The sequence below is a fragment of the Channa argus genome, chromosome 13, assembly GCF_033026475.1.
Source record: "Channa argus isolate prfri chromosome 13, Channa argus male v1.0, whole genome shotgun sequence".
Taxonomy (NCBI): domain Eukaryota; kingdom Metazoa; phylum Chordata; class Actinopteri; order Anabantiformes; family Channidae; genus Channa; species Channa argus.
In genome coordinates, this window is record NC_090209.1 from 16,093,478 (window position 1) to 16,110,924 (window position 17,447).

Genomic DNA, 17,447 nt, shown 5'->3' on the forward strand with positions numbered 1-17,447 from the left:
ATTATAAAAATTGCTTACTAAAATATTTTGGGTGGTAAAAGGTGAATGCATTTCCGCTGTCCTCCAAGGCTTGAATTATGAAGTTGCCCTTGAGTGAAAATTACTTACATTTTGAATACCATGTTAAGAAAGAGAAGAACGAAGAAAATAAAAGCACTGCAGGGTTCATAAATAGACGGAGGTCAATGGGTATTAAGTGAAGAGCAACTTTAACCTGTTTCTGATGCTCTGCTGGCCAAGGGGGTTCTACATGTCACTTTGTTCAGTACAGCTGCTTAAAAATGGCATGCCCTAAATAATGACCACTCTCATAGAGTATTCATTTATGTATTAAAAAAGGGGACTCTGTTCTCATTTCCCTGCTTTATTGCCTTGTACTGATGACAAAGTAGGCAAGGCCTAGGCTAGGTGGCGCCGTGGAGTAATTTATAACCACATCAATCCCTTTACCTTCTATGCAGGCCTTGGTCATTGTCATTTTTGTCCGGAGGTGAGTCACATAACACCACTTACAAAGCATCCTATTAATATCTGGAATGATGAACCTTAGCCTTACCTTCATACCAGGTATGGTAAAAGACTACTGCCTGCCTACCTCTGTTCCCCATGACCCTTGATCACTGGCATGGTACTCAGGGTGAAATCTATTAGCATTATATATTTAACTCAATAACAACTAGGAAGGCATTTTAAAAAAATAAAATACAATTTTAAAAAAGATATAAATCGAGCCATCATTTATGTCTCATTGACAGGGAATGGGCGGCTGTAGCTCAGTTGGTTGTCCAAGGACCAAAGGGTGAGTGGTTCGATCCCCAGCCATGGCTATACGTCGAAGTATCCCTGGGCAAGACGCTGAACCCCTAACAGCCCTCCCTAGCTATGCAGTGGCGATCCAAGCCTGATAGAAATTGAGGGTTGCGGAAGGGCATCCGGCATAAAAACTGTGCAAAATCAACATGCGGACAATGATCAGCTGTGGCGACCCTGAACTCACGGGATAAACCAAAAAAGTGTTCCTGTTTCATCCAGTGTACAGCAAAACTTAGTACTCCACTATGCAAGATGACTAAAATGGTAATAAGTTGAAATTCTTCCATCTAATAAAATGAAGGTATTAGACCAATGTTTATTTAATAACAGTGCAAAAAGGTTCAACCACACTGCAAGTAAGCTTACATGTGATCACTGCAACAAAAGTGATTGCACCAGTGATTTCCAATTAAGGCTAACTGGTTAGATTTCTCATTCTGGCCTGGGTTCTAATGTAACATGGCAAAGAACAAAAAAAATAAGGCTTATGAATATTAGCAGCACAGTAATTGGTCAGACAGAACCAAAATATGTTTGTTAGAATCAGACCAGGAAATTCCCAACATGATAATGTCACAAATGCAAAAGTCTCTCAGACACACTTAAAGAACTATGACTACTATACATAACTTATGTATCTCACCTGACTGCCATTTTTAAGCAGCTGTACTGAACAAAGTGAATAGAACACCATCTGAGTGGAAAGCAGAGCAACAAAACCCTTCCAGCAAAGAGCAGCTGAAAAGAATCATCTGTTTTCATCATCATCGGTTTTTTTATATGCCTGGTGTCATCCACAGCCAGGGAGATTGGACAAATCTTAAAAAACATATAACAAAGAAAAAAGTAAAATAAAAACAAAAGAGTGAAATGTTAATAATGAAGGGTCTATTGGCATTTGTTACACTTGGGTCTTATTGTAAGTACAGAGCTTTCATTATAGTTTAATTACTCCAACATTTTTGTTTTCCAATTAATTGGCTTTATTTTCCTAAATGTGTTGGCTAGAAACAAATAAAACTGCATTAAATGGGCTGAAATGTTATTATATTACATTTTAGAAATACTGACCAGGGTTGCACTCACTTTTGTTGTATAATATAAGCATTTTCTCTGTGCTTTACTTTTCCAAACTGCACTCTGCTTGTTAATCTGGGTGCGTCTCACTGATGTCAGCTCAAGGGCCACGGTTAAAGTGACATACAGAAAGCTGGAAAATGTTATTGACTTTGTTCGGAGAATTAGATTTTTTTTGGCAATTATGTGTGTAACTGCTAATTGTCTGGGCTAAATGGTGGTGCCAACATGGGGCCCAATGCTGTTAAGTTGTTACATGGGTTAATTGTAGAGGACGTAGATGGCACAATTCACCAGACGAGACTGTAGCACATTATATTTCAAACACAATAAAATTTACTTGATCTTGGCAAGGAATGGGGTAAAGCAAAATTGGTTCAAGATGGCTGCAAGACAGTTTAAATGCAATGCGTTTCCCCACTCCTCTGCAAAAAAAACCAAAAAAAAAAAAAAACCAAAAAAAACCACCACATCTCTCTTTAAATCTTGATTTATATTACATCTAAGTGACAAAGTTTCAATATTTCAGACAGTTTATTCAACAAGGACTCAAGAAGAGCAGCTACAAATATTGGACTGCATAATTGCCAATTCATACCCTGAAATTGACAGTTGAAGGAAAACAGAAAATTGTATTTTTAAATTAATATTGAAATAAACCACACTATTAGGATCTATTTGGAAAAAAGAAGATGTAACCAGAGAGGCATCCTTCAGTGCAGATTAGGGCACAAATGTGCAGGGAAATAATATGCATAAGTGAGATTATTGTGTAAAGATTCTGCAACATGCAATCAAAGTGGGCCCTATTTTCCCCTTCATCAGCTGTCCAGCATAAGTACTGGCAGCAAGAGGAATCCAATTTAAATTCCACTCTAACAGGAGATAGTATTGTTTCATTTTATGTGTGCTTTGACATTTCTGGCTGTTAATATAGAGTAAAATCCAGAAGTATTTACATAAATATGACATTAAACTGTATTAGAAATTAAGACTGACACATCTGCTGTAGCGACTGTGGGAGGAGGATGATGATTGAGTTTCTAGGTCAAAAGGTTGAGAGACAATGCAAGCCAGATATGGCACAGAAAGATGGGAACTGAGTACTGGCCAATTCTTATGCGCAGAAGTCTACTATGCTCAAGTAAAAGAGAAAAGTAAGCATACAAACATCATGATCACTTCCTAATTTTAGTTTTTATGCACACACACACACCTAGTTATGTGTTTTCCAAGAAATTTAAGTGCAGATGCTCTAAATAATCATGTACTTACTGGCCACTTTATTAGGTACACCTGTGCAATCTGATGCAATCCAATACCGTTGCTCTGCCATGAGTTTTACATTTACAAAGTTGAAACTGTCAGAAATTTGATAATGCTACTCTCTGTTTATTATTGAGGTCATAATGGTAAGTAGAGTCGTACTGGACTGCATTATAAGAAGAGGCGGTTGTAAAGTTTTGGCTCCCTCATTCATTTTAAATAGGGTGGCCAAAACTTTAGAGGCACCTCTTAATCGAATGCACTCCAGTACAACTCCACTACCCACTTCAAATTATCACTTTTCTGATACTTTCAACTCAAAAGCTAAGAAATCATCATTTGTATCAGTAGAATTTATAGCATAGCTGCTGTATTGCATTGCATTAGATTGTAAAGGTGTACCTACTAAAGTGGTCAGTGAGTGCACCTCCTAAGTATTAAAACATCTTAAAATAAGTTAATGTCCAGTAGAACAATAGCATGAGTTCACAGTTGGTTATTTTTCCATAGGGAGAATTACATTCTCTCTGTAAATTTGAACAAAAAATAGCCAAATAAAAAAAAGCTTTAGTAAATCTATACTTGTCTTGAAAACAAAGATTTCTCTCGATAAGATGTAGCCAAAATATTACAGATTTCTTGAAAAGTTGTTCACAATAATTTCCAGAGACATGCTGCAAATTGATCCAATCAGGACAGAAGACACAGTGGAAAGCCCAAGTGCACAAATGAAAATAAAAAAGAGATTATTGAAATAAAGAAGAGAGAAACCAGTGTGCACAGGCACTGTGCATAGGAGACTCAAGTTAGCTGGCATCAATAACGTCCTCAAGGTCACCTGTAGCTGAGTTCATAAGGCAGTCGTCCATGGACCACATTCCCGGTCCCTCCCTCTACATTACCGTGTGCCTCAAGTTGCCCCCTTGGAGCAACTTGTCAGGTGAGGGCATTGCATGCCCATCAGTGTGTGTGTGTGTATGGGTGAATGAGAAGCAACACTGTAAAGCGCTATATATGCGGCCATTTATAGTTGCCAAGAAAAAAAGCCACTAAGGTTTGCAAACTGGAATAAAAGGTTGCAGTGAATTTTAATATGCACAAACACTGGACTAGATGACTGAAAAAAAGTCTTATAATTCTTACAGTAATGAGTGAATGTTTGAAATGTTTGGATGCAAGTGAAAAACATGTCAGAAGTTCAGGTCATGAATAGTGGACAGATGCCTGCCTAACAACATCAGTGATGCATAGAAGTGTTGACGTGATAATCCTGGAATGTTTGGGCAATGAGACTGGGTGATCTGCATCTTGTGCAAGGCACCCTCAATTAGCATGGATACAACTCCATAATGAAGAGGCATGCCATTTCCTCTGGGCAATGACTGATTCAGGGCAATTCCATTTCTAAGCAAGACAATGATCCCAAGCATTCTTCCCAGTTGTGTAATAATTATCTTGAGAAGAAAGTAGCTACTGGAATACTCTTTGTGATAGCTTGGCCTGCTCAATTACCAGATCTGGACCCCATCAAGCTGCTGTGGGAGAAGCTGGAGTGAAGAGTTTAGTTAACCCTGACCAGAACAGCAGACCTTTGGGAAGTGCTGCAGAAGGCCTGGGAGGAAATCACACCTAAACGTCAGCAAGAAAATGATCAGTGAAAAGTCACAGATTTGTCAGTCATTTATTTTTATAAAGGGCAGTGTTTTAAAAGTAACAAAGGAACATGCAAATTTGATTTGACCATTCTTATTCTGTGCTCAGATATGCTTAAAAATTAATTGTTAATTTTTGTTTTGTTTCTTGATCTTCTTACTAATTGGATTAAATAAAACCAACAAATGATAACAAAAATTCTTGGCAGTATAAAACTCTTATGTGCCAGGGAATTTCAACTAATAACTAGATGTGTTGCAATGCCATAAATAAAGAGGTCAAGCATTTTGTTATTAAACTAACCACGACAGTGGAAAAGCTCATTTACACAAGAAATACTGTATATTAATATCAATTTGACTAACAATTTTTATTCTTACCTTTCAACTTCAATTAGCTGTTTAGTCTAAAAAGCATTCATATTAATATAATTATTATGCAGTGTTAAACGGTGGACTTTAAAATAACCTCGTCTTGGCACAATTTCCTGTCAAACACTATCAAACACTGCTCTAAGTTTGAAATTGTTGTGTTGAACTGAAATCGAAAGAACACAAAACAATAACTTTAAGGAAGCAAGAGGTTTTAGTAAAGTGCTTTCTGTAAACAATTTAGGGCAGCTAAAGAATGAACGTACAAGATTTTCATGTGCACTTCTGCATGACTAGACCATACAAATCAACAGTTATCTAATAAATACGTCAGAGTGCTACTCAAATATACTTTGTGCTTAGTATTTCATTGCTCTGTTTTCTCTCATCTTTACCCTCTCCCTCCCTGAGATCAATGTCTTTATGCAAATAAAGGGTTCTTGTTTAGATCAACAGTGGAACTGACTTTCCAAAATAAATCTGCATTAAAGCATCATACATATTTCATGGACTTAAAGTGCAGTAAGAGCAAGCCATTTTGGATAGCGAAGCTCCGCTGAGTTTACACCAAAGCAGAAAGAAAGAAGAAATGAGGTATACCATGACATCATTTAGTACTAATGAGACCTTATAACATCTGAGATAACCAACGGTTAGATTAGGAGCATGCTTTAGATGTCAATAATAAGACAGAAAGACAAGGAATTTTCAAGAGATATCAAGAGTCATTAGTGCCATGTGATGTGCATAGTAGCAGCCGGCAACCATGGATTTGGTTTCAGGTTACCTTCCCCAGTCATGGAGCTTTTAGGCTCATTTTTCACAGTTTGACTACTATAGAGCTGGAGCAGAAATCCCTGAGCACTGCAGAGGTACAGTCCCATAAGTACTGAAATGTTTTGTGAAGGACTGAAATAAAAATACCACAAAGAATTTATTGGAGGTAAAGCTGCGCACGCACGCACGCATGCACGAACGCACACACCCACAATCTCTACAGAGTATTTGTGCTCAAGCATAGGTTTGCTTTAAAATATGTGGCTTAACACTGTACATTTCTCCTTCCGCATTATATTGAACCAACTTAAATTAGTTCAGAGTAATAAAGGTTTTTGCAAGTTTTATTGCACAAACTATAATCCACCATGTGTCAGAAATAATCTCAATGAATTGCAAAAAAACTGAAGAGCCAGCAAACATTTCCAGCATCCCTGCTTAGGATAGCTCTGTGTCATGCCTCAAATTTACTATAACAGTTAAATTAAGTAAAAGGGTTAAAATGCTGAAAGGCAATATTGATAATTCCATTGAAAATGCAGAGGGTGTTTGTCAATATTAATTTTCCTGAACCCAAAGGAGCATCCAAACTGGTGTGTCATTTATTCACAGGGCTTGAATCATGCACTCTGAAGCCTAATCGACCCATGTTAGTCCCCCCCAGGGCAAAGAGCTAAAGCCACAACCTTTGAACTTTACAAACCAATCTTAAAAAAAAAAAAAAAAAAGTACAGTGTGCACATCACTGGTCAACCACATTTATAAATAAATACATAACAAATTTAGGTTATAAAGTTAATACCATTTTCTGACAAATGTAAATTGTATTTTCCAAGGCTCTCAGCTCTGCATTAACATAAATTAAAAGCAAATTAAATGTCCCTCACCTTTCTTTTTCAAAAAGGCTTTTCTGGTGGCCAAGGGACTCTGTCGTACTTTGGGATTCTGTAGAAATTTTACAGCAGTGGCAATCTGTGAAAAGAAAAACTTGATTAAATTCCTTACAATTTGATAATGTGAAAGGCAGAAGATAAGGGCCACAGGAAAGCTTTTAGCTGTACAAAGAACAGTCTACACCTTCTTTAAGAAAAAGGTTCGTTATGAATCTAGCCCCCTCCGCCCAAAAAAAACCCAAAACACACCGAAATGGATTCCATTGGATAGTTGTTTCTAAGCCCCCCACACCCAGCAGTGAGGAGAAAGACCACCTGACCACTTTCCAGCTAAATGTGGGGATTGACCAAATCAGCAGTTATAAAATTAGCCCATCAAGAGTGCTGGACAAATGGAGTATGGAGCTTAATTTGCTATTACCCTCTTAAAGACAAACTTCCATTCTTAAGTGCGCAGTGGAAGAAAATCTATACTTAATGCAGAGGTGATCATTTGTATCTAATAACTTGAGAATCCTAGGATGAAAACTTCTGTAATTCTTCCAGTTAAAAACCTGCCATGATCAAATCACCCAGCCTGAATGTTGTAATGACTTGAAACGTTAATGCACTAGAACGTTAAATAGCATCAGAACATCAGTAGTTTTAAGTGCACTGCGTTCATCGATTCTATTATGTTTTCCTTCGAGATGCACCTTAATTTTCCACCCCAGTATGCATTTCCAAGAATTGGATGAAGAAAAAAAACTTCCTCAAATGGCATTAAAACATAAATTTGAAGTGGGCGCCATGAAGTGGCGCCTCCTAAAATAGATAAATATGTAAGAACACAAAGAAAGGGGAAACACACTGGGAGGGAGGTTTAGATGACTTATTATCGCACCTGTGGTCCCCGTGATTCAATTGTAAAAGTCATCCCTCTAATAGGTTGAAAGGTTTTGATTACTCTTCTTTTCTCTTAGTGTTGAAAGATACAAAGTGATTGAGCGTCCTGCCAGTGGTAATTCGTTTTGGGTAATGCATTGCATATACTATGAACCTGTTTCAATTCAAAAGAATTGCAGTTTAAACTTGTAGGTGTGGCAGGGAAGCTCTGTAGAGAGAACGATTTCTGTGACAGACAGACAGACAGACACAGAGTACAGTAGAGAATCATGGTAGAAGTATCTTTAAGGAACTTTTGAAAATGGGCTTAACCTTTCATTAGTAGCCTTTGAATACACTCAAAAGCAATGATTTTATAGTTAGGTACAGAAATGAATGGAGTATGCAGCATCTACAGACTTTCTACAAATGTGTACTTTCTTGTAAGGCAGCTGCAATACGCAAGAGGGAAATTAGAAGTATGAATTTTATCAAAATGTAACAGATTTATATCAAGTGATCCTATCACAATATATTTACCATTTCACTGTAAAACTACTGTGACCTTGATGTACATAAAGGTTACACAAGGGGTATGGAAATTCCTGGATCTCTATATGCTGAGGGCTTATTAAAGTCAGTCACCCAGAACCTTCGTTGTGACAAGCATATTAAACCATTTGCATGTTGAACCCCCAATTGATGTTCTGGGCCAAAAGATGCAGTCAAAACACATGCAAAATATTCCTTAGATAACAAGACAAAAATCATCATACTCTGGCAAAGTTCTCAACGTTCAAGTACATGTGTCAAATAGACTACTTGTGGTAAAGCCAGAAACTATAGACACAGTGAAACACACAGTACTATTGAATATTCCAATACTTATAACGGTACATAGCAGAATTATGTCGACCCTGATAGCAGCAATGACCTAACAGACAAGGAATATGCTGAATGAGCATAGCTTGTTTACATTCCCTTAAAACTTCAACAGCAGAATATTGACAAGAAATTGTGTCAATGTTAATAGGCCTAAGTATGACATCTTGGTAAGGACCGCAGCTTGCTCAGCGGCAAACTAATGAAGCAAATGTCCATTTGGTTAAAACTGTAGTGGTAGATCTTCGGGGAGAGGAAAAGTGCACTTCTTAGCAGATGACATAGATGCTTTGCACAAGTTCCACCCAGACATCTCAATCAATTATAACCACATTGCACAGATTTCAGTCTTGTCTTATTATTGACTTATGGATCAACCCAGTTATAGTGTTGGGTAGCACATACTAGCTTTTAAAGGGGTAAGATGGATAACACTACAAGGCACTTTTGGGTTGGCAGGATAACTAAAATAAACACGTGAATTTTCTTCCTTTGAAAAAGTGGTAAATCATTTTTGGTTTAGAACACAATTACGCTCTTTTGTAAAGCTTCTTGTAAATCTTTGACTGCTAATGCACCATAGTGCTCCTTGTTACAAGCAATAATCTTTGCAAACCAGATAACCAATAAAGTGTCAGGTAAAGCCGAAAAAGAGGTGAAAACTCAATCATAGTGAGAGATAACATTAACCAACACACTTAAAGAGAGTGAAGTTGATGAACAGACAAGATTACAGCAGTGTTATTGAGTTTGAATTGGACAAGACTTTGCACTGCACTTGTCTGAAAATTACAATTGTGATACTTTGACTTGTGAGAAATGAGTATGAAATCCAATTATATATAACCACATGGTTGGATGTGTGAGGAAATCCGTGTAACCAGTTGTATATTTTCGCTCTAACTAGCAACAGCACTCAACTATACATATAGCGAGTATATACAGTAAGACTTGTGGATATTTTGCACACTGTATATATATTAAAAGTTTTGCGATATGAGCAGTTGGGAAATTCAGACATTTGACAATCAAAACAGAAATGGCTGGTATGTCTTAGATTTGATTCATTTCGCTGGTTTCAGTGTTTGAGATAAACTACAAAACAACATTTGAACCACAACGGATGAAAAAGATGCCTCACTAGATGTGATTCAAGACTCTTGTTTTCAGTGTTATATTCAGGCCAAACCAAACCACCAGTTATCTAACAGTCACTCTGAAATGAAAGTGCTATAAACATACAATGTTGGCAGCAGTAATAGACTTTAGGGTTTGCTGCTGGCTGGCTGAGCCTATTTTGTATCAACAGACATATTTTGATTAAGATAAGGTAAAGTAAAGATAAAGTGCTTTATTTGTCATTATATATACACAGGCGTACGAAATCCGGAGCACCCAGAGGAAACCTACGCAAACGCGGAGAGAACATGCAAACTCCACACAGAAAGGCCTCGTCTGGTCCAGGGATCAAACCCATGACCTTCTTGCTGTGTGGGGAGTACTAACCACTCCCCCTGATAGACCAACAACAACAAAAAAACCCCTCTGCTCTTTCTTGCACTTGCATCTCATGAAATGTAAACACTTTTCTGATAGGACTTTGCTTTGATGTTTACTCCTTGACTTAGATTTTTGCTGCCTTGTGCCTTACTTTTAAGTCTCTTTGGATAAAAACGTATGCTAAATGTAAATATAAGATACACCACAGTTTGCCTATCCAGGATGTGTCTAAACTAATTTGCAAGTAATGTAGAAGTAGTGCTACTCTTACTTATTTTAAGTAAAAATGTAATTGCTACGTACTCAGCGACTCTCTCTCTCTATATACACACACACACACATATATACATATGTGTGTGTGTGTGTGTGTGTGTGTGTGTGTGTGTGTGTGTGTGTGTGTGTGTGTGTGTGTGTGTATATATGTATGTATACACACACACACACACACACACACACACACACACACACACACACACATATATATATATATATACATACACATATATATACATACACAAACACACACAAAAGTTGGGGGTGAAAAGGAGGGGCTAAAAGGAAATCATTAGCAAGTATAGGATTCAGTCTCAGTGTGAATCAATTCATTCCAAATTGCCCTGGCCTGTACATTTGTGGAGAAGTGCCCCTGATATAATAATACACTGATAGACATGAGCAAAAATTGTGTTAGGCTAGTCTCAAATTTCCCCCCCAAACACACGTGTGAAGGACCAAAAGCGAGAGAAAGTGAGAGACAGCGAAAAATGAAGCTCTATATTAATTTGGTGCTTTCATGGATGATTTGCCATCGGGGCAGCTTTCTTAAATGACTTAACCCAATACCTTTCTGATACCAGAGCCCTGCCAGAAAGGAATGAAGTTTTAATACAATTATTATATTTCCTTTAGTTGCCTGACTGCTTGATGTGGCAATCAGTACTTTTTAATCGTTTTAAAAGAGCAGCTTCAAATGCCCTTCTAATTGTGACATCTTTCCCGCCTTAATGTGACCTTTAGCCGAGGAAGCAAGGCCTCATGGGAGCAGCTATAGGGAATTATTGACCCTGAGAGACATCAGGAAGTGAGGTGTAGACCCCGACCATTTAGCTAACCTCCACATCCACACTCATTCTGGCACTGCAGGCTACTACAAGAGCCCTGCTAAAGTTGAACAATGACTGTACAAAAATAACCTTTTGTTTCTTAGCTTCTCACTTTCAGATGGTGCTTTTCAGAGAAAGTCCAATGTGACAAATTATAAAAATAAAAATTACTAAAAGCATGAGATAAAATCTGATAGAAGAGCACCTTGAAAGATGTGGGCTTTTTTCTCTTAAATTGTAAGCTAGTTTAAACCTGCTTTGGCATCTGTTATAAAAGAATAGTGATGACAAAAGCTAAATACAGTGGGTGGGTTTTCTTTGCCTTATGGTGTCTGAAGGTGGTCAATCTTTATCAAATAATAGTAAGTTTTGAAAATTAAAGGTCAGAGTCGACATTTCAATAGATGAAAAAGGGTCATGGAAAACTTCATTGACATTTGCTCTGCAACAGAGTTAAAAATAACATACAGAGCTGTATCAGTGTCAGTGTTAGACCCATGGGCAAGGCTACAATCATGACATCAAAGTGCATTATGCAATTTTTTTGTAAAGGGGGGGGTTGGTGGACGGAAATCACCCTTTTTTCAAGACCACTGCATGCACAGGCTAAACTTTCCATCGAGCAGCATTTCCCTATCAGAGCTCTGTCATCACAAACATGGAAAAGTTGAGTATGTTTAGTGGTAAGAAATACTGGGGGCTAAAACAATTCTGATCCAGCAAGAACAATTTCAAACTGTAAAAACGCTGCAGAGTACAGAGAAATACAGATAATACGGACTTTTCAGTTATGCCAAGTCTAGAAAAGAAAAGTAAAATTTTTTTCCCTTCATCATTTCTTTTCTGGAACTACAGAGAGCAACTCTTTGTGACTGCTTCATTTCCTTTAGGTTAGGATAAAATAGTGTTCCAAGAATTGGGTTTTTACAGACTGTAGTTGTTCAAAACAAAAACACTCTTCTTTCTGGATCTGGATACATTTGATATAAAAAAATAAACTTTTAATAAATTAAAAAATAAACTAAAATTTAGCGTACTATGCAAAAACAAAAGTTCATGCTCAAAATAAGATTAAGGAGCAACAAATCAAGGTCCATTTTTTATTCTCAGGATATCAAAAGCTGAAGAGAAACATGCGGCATGCAGTCAATGCAAAACTAGCTTGAGAGATATCCTATGAAGCTGAGTCTGACATTTCTTAATGTGTGACTGTCAGTTGTGCTGTCTGGGGTTGCCCTTGCAGTACTAGCAACACAGATGAGTGTTTAGATAAGGACATCCCCCCAGTGGACCCCTGAGAGCCCTAGGAGCCCCGCTGACTAAATAGTAGGGTATTTATCAGTGACACCCCACTTTCACCCAGTTTAGAACAAAATATTTATATAACCCACAATTTTTTTTAATTCAGGTAAAAGGCCTAAACAATGAATCTGGGGCTGCTCTGAGAGATGAGGGTCATCACAGATTAACCCATGGCACTTTAGCAGAGGGGGTGCAAGAGAGGAGTCACAGTAGAGCACAACAAACTACTTAGCCACCACAAAACATTCCAGGCCCTTCTCTGCTGCAATCCAGTAATGGATACTTCCTCAGCTCCTCGATTGGTCAAAATGTTTTCATACAATAATTTAATTCAGAAACACATTTACAAAGCAGGAGTAATCAATTTTAATTAGTTGATTTTTTTTCATTCGCATAAAATGTAATGTACTGCCATCGATCTCCTTTGTTCTTTAATGCAGTGCCTCTTTCCTGTAATTCGAAGCTTTTCTTTTTCTTTTTACAGTCAATGGTGAGACTCTGTGACAAGCAGTTGCATATGCTTTTTAGTATGATACGCGCAAAACCAAACACAGGAGTGATTACAATGCAGCTGTAGATCAGTTAAATTTACTAGAAAAATCTATTTGGTTTCAATATGTGTTGTATGAGAAGTTCTGCTTAAAAACGAGATAACAAATATTTAAAACAATAAGTAATAATAAAAAAAACACATCTGGCCATCAAAAATGATCACTGATCATTGTTAATTAAATAAACATTAAAAAATACATTAGGTTATTCTGTCTTATGTAGTTACTATATACAACTATGTAACATTTAAAAATAGAAAAATGAAAAAGAAAAAAGAACATTTTAAATGAGTGACATGGCAATAAAGTGGTTTAGACACATTAAAACTAAATTCTTCAAATAAATTAGGAAAAGTCATTGTCATTTATAATTGGTTGCTAATATAGGCCTAATTTTTACACAAACATAAATTTGACTTTAATACATTTTTTCTTACAAGATCACAGTAACAACAACAACAGTACGGTCAATAAAACTGTGACAAACATTTCGATTTAAAAAAAAAAAAATGTCACAGTCAAAAGAAGAAACACAAAGGCTTTCCTAAAACTGCAACTGCTATATGTATTGTCCATATTATCAAGGCCTCCCGGCCTTTCACATTAAATTAGTTGACTGAGGCAAAATGCAAGCAGCACCAGCAAGCAAACAACTTGAAGCTTGTGTCCGAGCGACACACCACAGAAGTTGTGTTGTGGTGTCAGGAGAGGAGCTGCCTTTATCACAAGCAACTTACAGTGACAAGCTTATCCTCCTCTGTCGTTTCAGACTCCTCCATTCTCTGACACAGCACACACCCACAGACACATAAACAACCTGCAATACACACTCAATACAGCAACTTCAAGTGAACCACTATGATAGGCAAATAAAGCATGGAGCTGGGGTGAAGATGTAGCGAGTTGGCATCTGTTTGTGTTCAGTCTGCCAGGCTGCCAAATTGACTACAAAAACTAGACCAGAGAGCTACTGACAATAGAGAAAAAGGTGTTCTTTTATTGATCAAATTATTCCTTCTTGGGTACACTGTACCAACGGATGAGGGCATGCTCCCAAAGACAACCAGATAGATTGTGACATTCCAGTGACATTATTATCGTGTGTCAACTCTTCTCCAGTCAATAGGCAGAATGCACTAATCATGCGTCTTGGATCAGCAATTTCACGGTCTTCAAAGGGGCCAGGTATTGGTGGCATGACCCTCCACACAGGGCGAGACCCTTCTTTCTTTAGCGAGTGCCACAGAGAAACAGAAAGGAGAGCGATTGTTTAAAGGGAGACGCATCAAGGCAGCAATAGAGCCAAAGAAGATTAACATCGCCATCTACTGGAGAGGGGTGATATCCATTAAGTCAAAGGTGGGAGGAAAGCCTGGCAGTTTACCCTTGCGGCCTGTCTTTCACCAAGACCTGTCAGAAACATTTAGGCACACTTGGCAAGACAAGGGGCCACACATCTACAGTGGTGGATAAGTTAGAGTAAAATCAGTATCAAATTATGGTGGAAACTGAAAGCAGTAGGGCTCTGTTTGGTTGTGGAGAGCAAATAGAGTCTGTTTATGATCAAACTAAGTGACAAAGAAAAATGTTGGCCAAACCTCCTTTTCTAGAGGCCTTGAAATTCCAGTAAGATTTTAACCCTGAAAGTAGGATAAGCATACACACTGTGGTGCTGACAGAAAATAATGATACCCGGGGTCAAAGAAGTAGCTATTCCTTAACTTCTCATTTAACTCGAAGCCAGAGAGGATACATACACGACAGCTTGTCAGATCAAATAATAATTCTTCATTTTAACTTTTTCAAACCAGTGAATCTACACACTGGAGACTTCGCTGGCTATAAAGTGACAGAAACATGTGACATCTGGTTAAACATGCCACACCTAAACATAATCCACCTATTCTGAGAAGTTCAGAGAGAATATTCAGGTTTTTCTACATGTTTTCCTAAAGCAGATTCTTAATGTGACACTAAAAGTGATTTATATCGGCACATTTTGAACACCATCCTTCTAATTCAAAGCATACATATGTACAATTTAGATTTTTCTCCTCAACACAAATTATTAATTTTTAAAATATATATTTTAAAATGCATGTACCCTTACATGAGGTTTCTAAAGAAACACTTATTGTACTTATTGTTCATAAGTGGGCCATGAATAATAATTAAAGAGGTTCCCTCCCCATCAAAAATGATGTATCCTAAAAACTTTCAGATTGAAACACCAGAATGTAAAAAAAAAAAAGAAAAAAAAAAAAGAGTAATCAGAAAGGAATTTTGCACGTTGCTGCTGCACTGCACTGATCACTTCGCGACTACGTGACAATCAGAGGCAGTGGTCAAAATGTAGGAGTCAACACCCATTTGAACTCAACTCAAACAAATGGACATTTGAACTCATTTCAACTCCCACAGTGAAGAAGGAAAAATACATGTTTTACCAGCTAATCTAAAAGAATGAGGAGACGACCCAACTCACAGTGGAGCACCACAATGTCACACAGGGTGGCACGTTAGAGCAAAGGGGCTGAGTTGGCAAACAGCTCCGCAGCAGACGCGCACCTGTTCTGACATTTTCGGCCGACCTTGACACAGAAAACACATGCCACTCTCTGCATTTCAAAAGTACAGGCTGTTTGACAAAGTCCCTTCACTACCCCTTTTCTCATCCCTGTGATACTAAAACCACTTTCCACACAGTATGGTAGGAGAGACACAAATGATGTAGTCCTGTAGATCTGAGGAGGAACCGACAGGAAGTACGTAGTCACATAGTGGTAGTAAACAACAGGAATAAACAGTAGTTTTTAAAAGGGGGGTATACAAACATCTGACATTAAGTAATGTAAATCCTAAATTCGAGAGTGGACACAATGTGCAAAGGACAAAGGGGCCTCTGACTCTCCTGTTTATTTCATTTTCATCATCACTTTCTCACCCTTACTTTTGAAGTTCATGACAGAGCTACAATGCATTCATCCATCTGCTACTTTAATCAAAGAGAAAGCAAAGTACTGCTGCCAAGGAGAGCTGCACAGGAAAACAAATGCAATCTTTCTGTTAATCACTGCATTAACAAGAAGTTGACAGTCTTGACGCACATGGCAGGGAGGGGAACCAGTCCAGGTGTTGGATAATTGTCAGTTGTGCCAGTGGCTATGGTTACTTTTTTACTGTGCCAGCCTCTGTTTCACTGCTGGTCTACACTTGTGCTCCACCTTAATCATAGCTTTTAAAAGTCCTCTTCTGCTCAAGATTGTATACAGACACAAAGAAGTCTTGGCAGGGCTTTCTCCATGCTAACTGTAGTGGACTATGAATGAAGGCACAGACGTCCTGCTGTAATCACTGCCAAGTCAAGTGTAGCTCAATTTTCAAGATGCATGAGTAGTGTAATTTAAATGAAAGACAAAAAAAAAACCCTGAAAAAAACAAAAACAAAACAAGCAAACAAAAAACCCCACCTAAACTCTGTGTAACCTTTCTGCAAAAACAAGTCCATACATCGTCTTCCTGGCAAACAACCATATATTAGAAACACATCACAGTAGTCAGAAAAACAACTTGCCAAGACAGCAACTTGTCAGAAATGATTCAAGTGTGTCTTTCAATCAGGAAAAAAAAAAAACTTCCACCGCAGATGAGGATTAACATTCTGAGAAGGAGAGATGAATTGAAGTTTTCATTGTAACATACTGAAAACTTTATAGTTTACTGTCTGCCTCACACATCTAAAATTGGGCTAATTGGAGTGCTGTATTTTGTAAGTTTTAAGATAATGTATCTCAGTTTTTTTACTCTGTCACTGTCACTTTTACAATAGCCAAGAGAGTAGCCCACTCTCTTTTTTACCAGATTCCCCAGATAAAGCCACAATCTCAGGGCACCACACACAGAGAAACTCTGAAATCCCATTAGCATTTTGCTTTCATTATTTTTAATCAAACCCAGAAAACTGACACATATTAATTAATATCCATTACCAGTTTTTGCCCCTCTCCCTGAAAAGACATTGGGGGTGGGGGGTGGGGTAAAGAAGCAATTAACTTAACAAAATAATCGTAAAAATTGTTTCAGAAATCCCTGATAAATGTCATGTGAGGTCCCGTCTAAATCTAAGAAGTGTAATACATTGTTGCTGTCATATTCCATTAAACTGCTATTACAGTCTTGATAGAACTATTAGTCACTACATTATTAATAACATTAATGTATTTACATTTTTGGTGTACAAGCCTGCTTTCATGCAATAATTTATGAACCCGACTTCAGATATGTTATAATGTTCCCCATCCAGGCCCTTTTGTGTTTATTATTGATTGTGAAAACAGTCAAAATTTCAAATCAAATCCCACCCCCTGCACCCCTCCCACCGCCTTAATGTATTGG

General features: G+C 37.7%; 1 protein-coding gene across 2 annotated transcripts in view; it reads right to left on the reverse strand.

Moving 5' to 3' along the window:
• The window catches only part of pex14 (peroxisomal biogenesis factor 14), a 45,706-nt gene that overhangs the window by 20,532 nt on the left and 7,727 nt on the right, over positions 1 to 17,447 (reverse strand). For both annotated transcript variants that reach the window (XM_067528114.1, XM_067528113.1), the window contains exon 3: positions 6,845 to 6,929. In XM_067528114.1, coding sequence (XP_067384215.1) covers positions 6,845 to 6,929 — 85 coding nt within the window. The remainder of the gene's footprint in view (positions 1 to 6,844; positions 6,930 to 17,447) is intronic.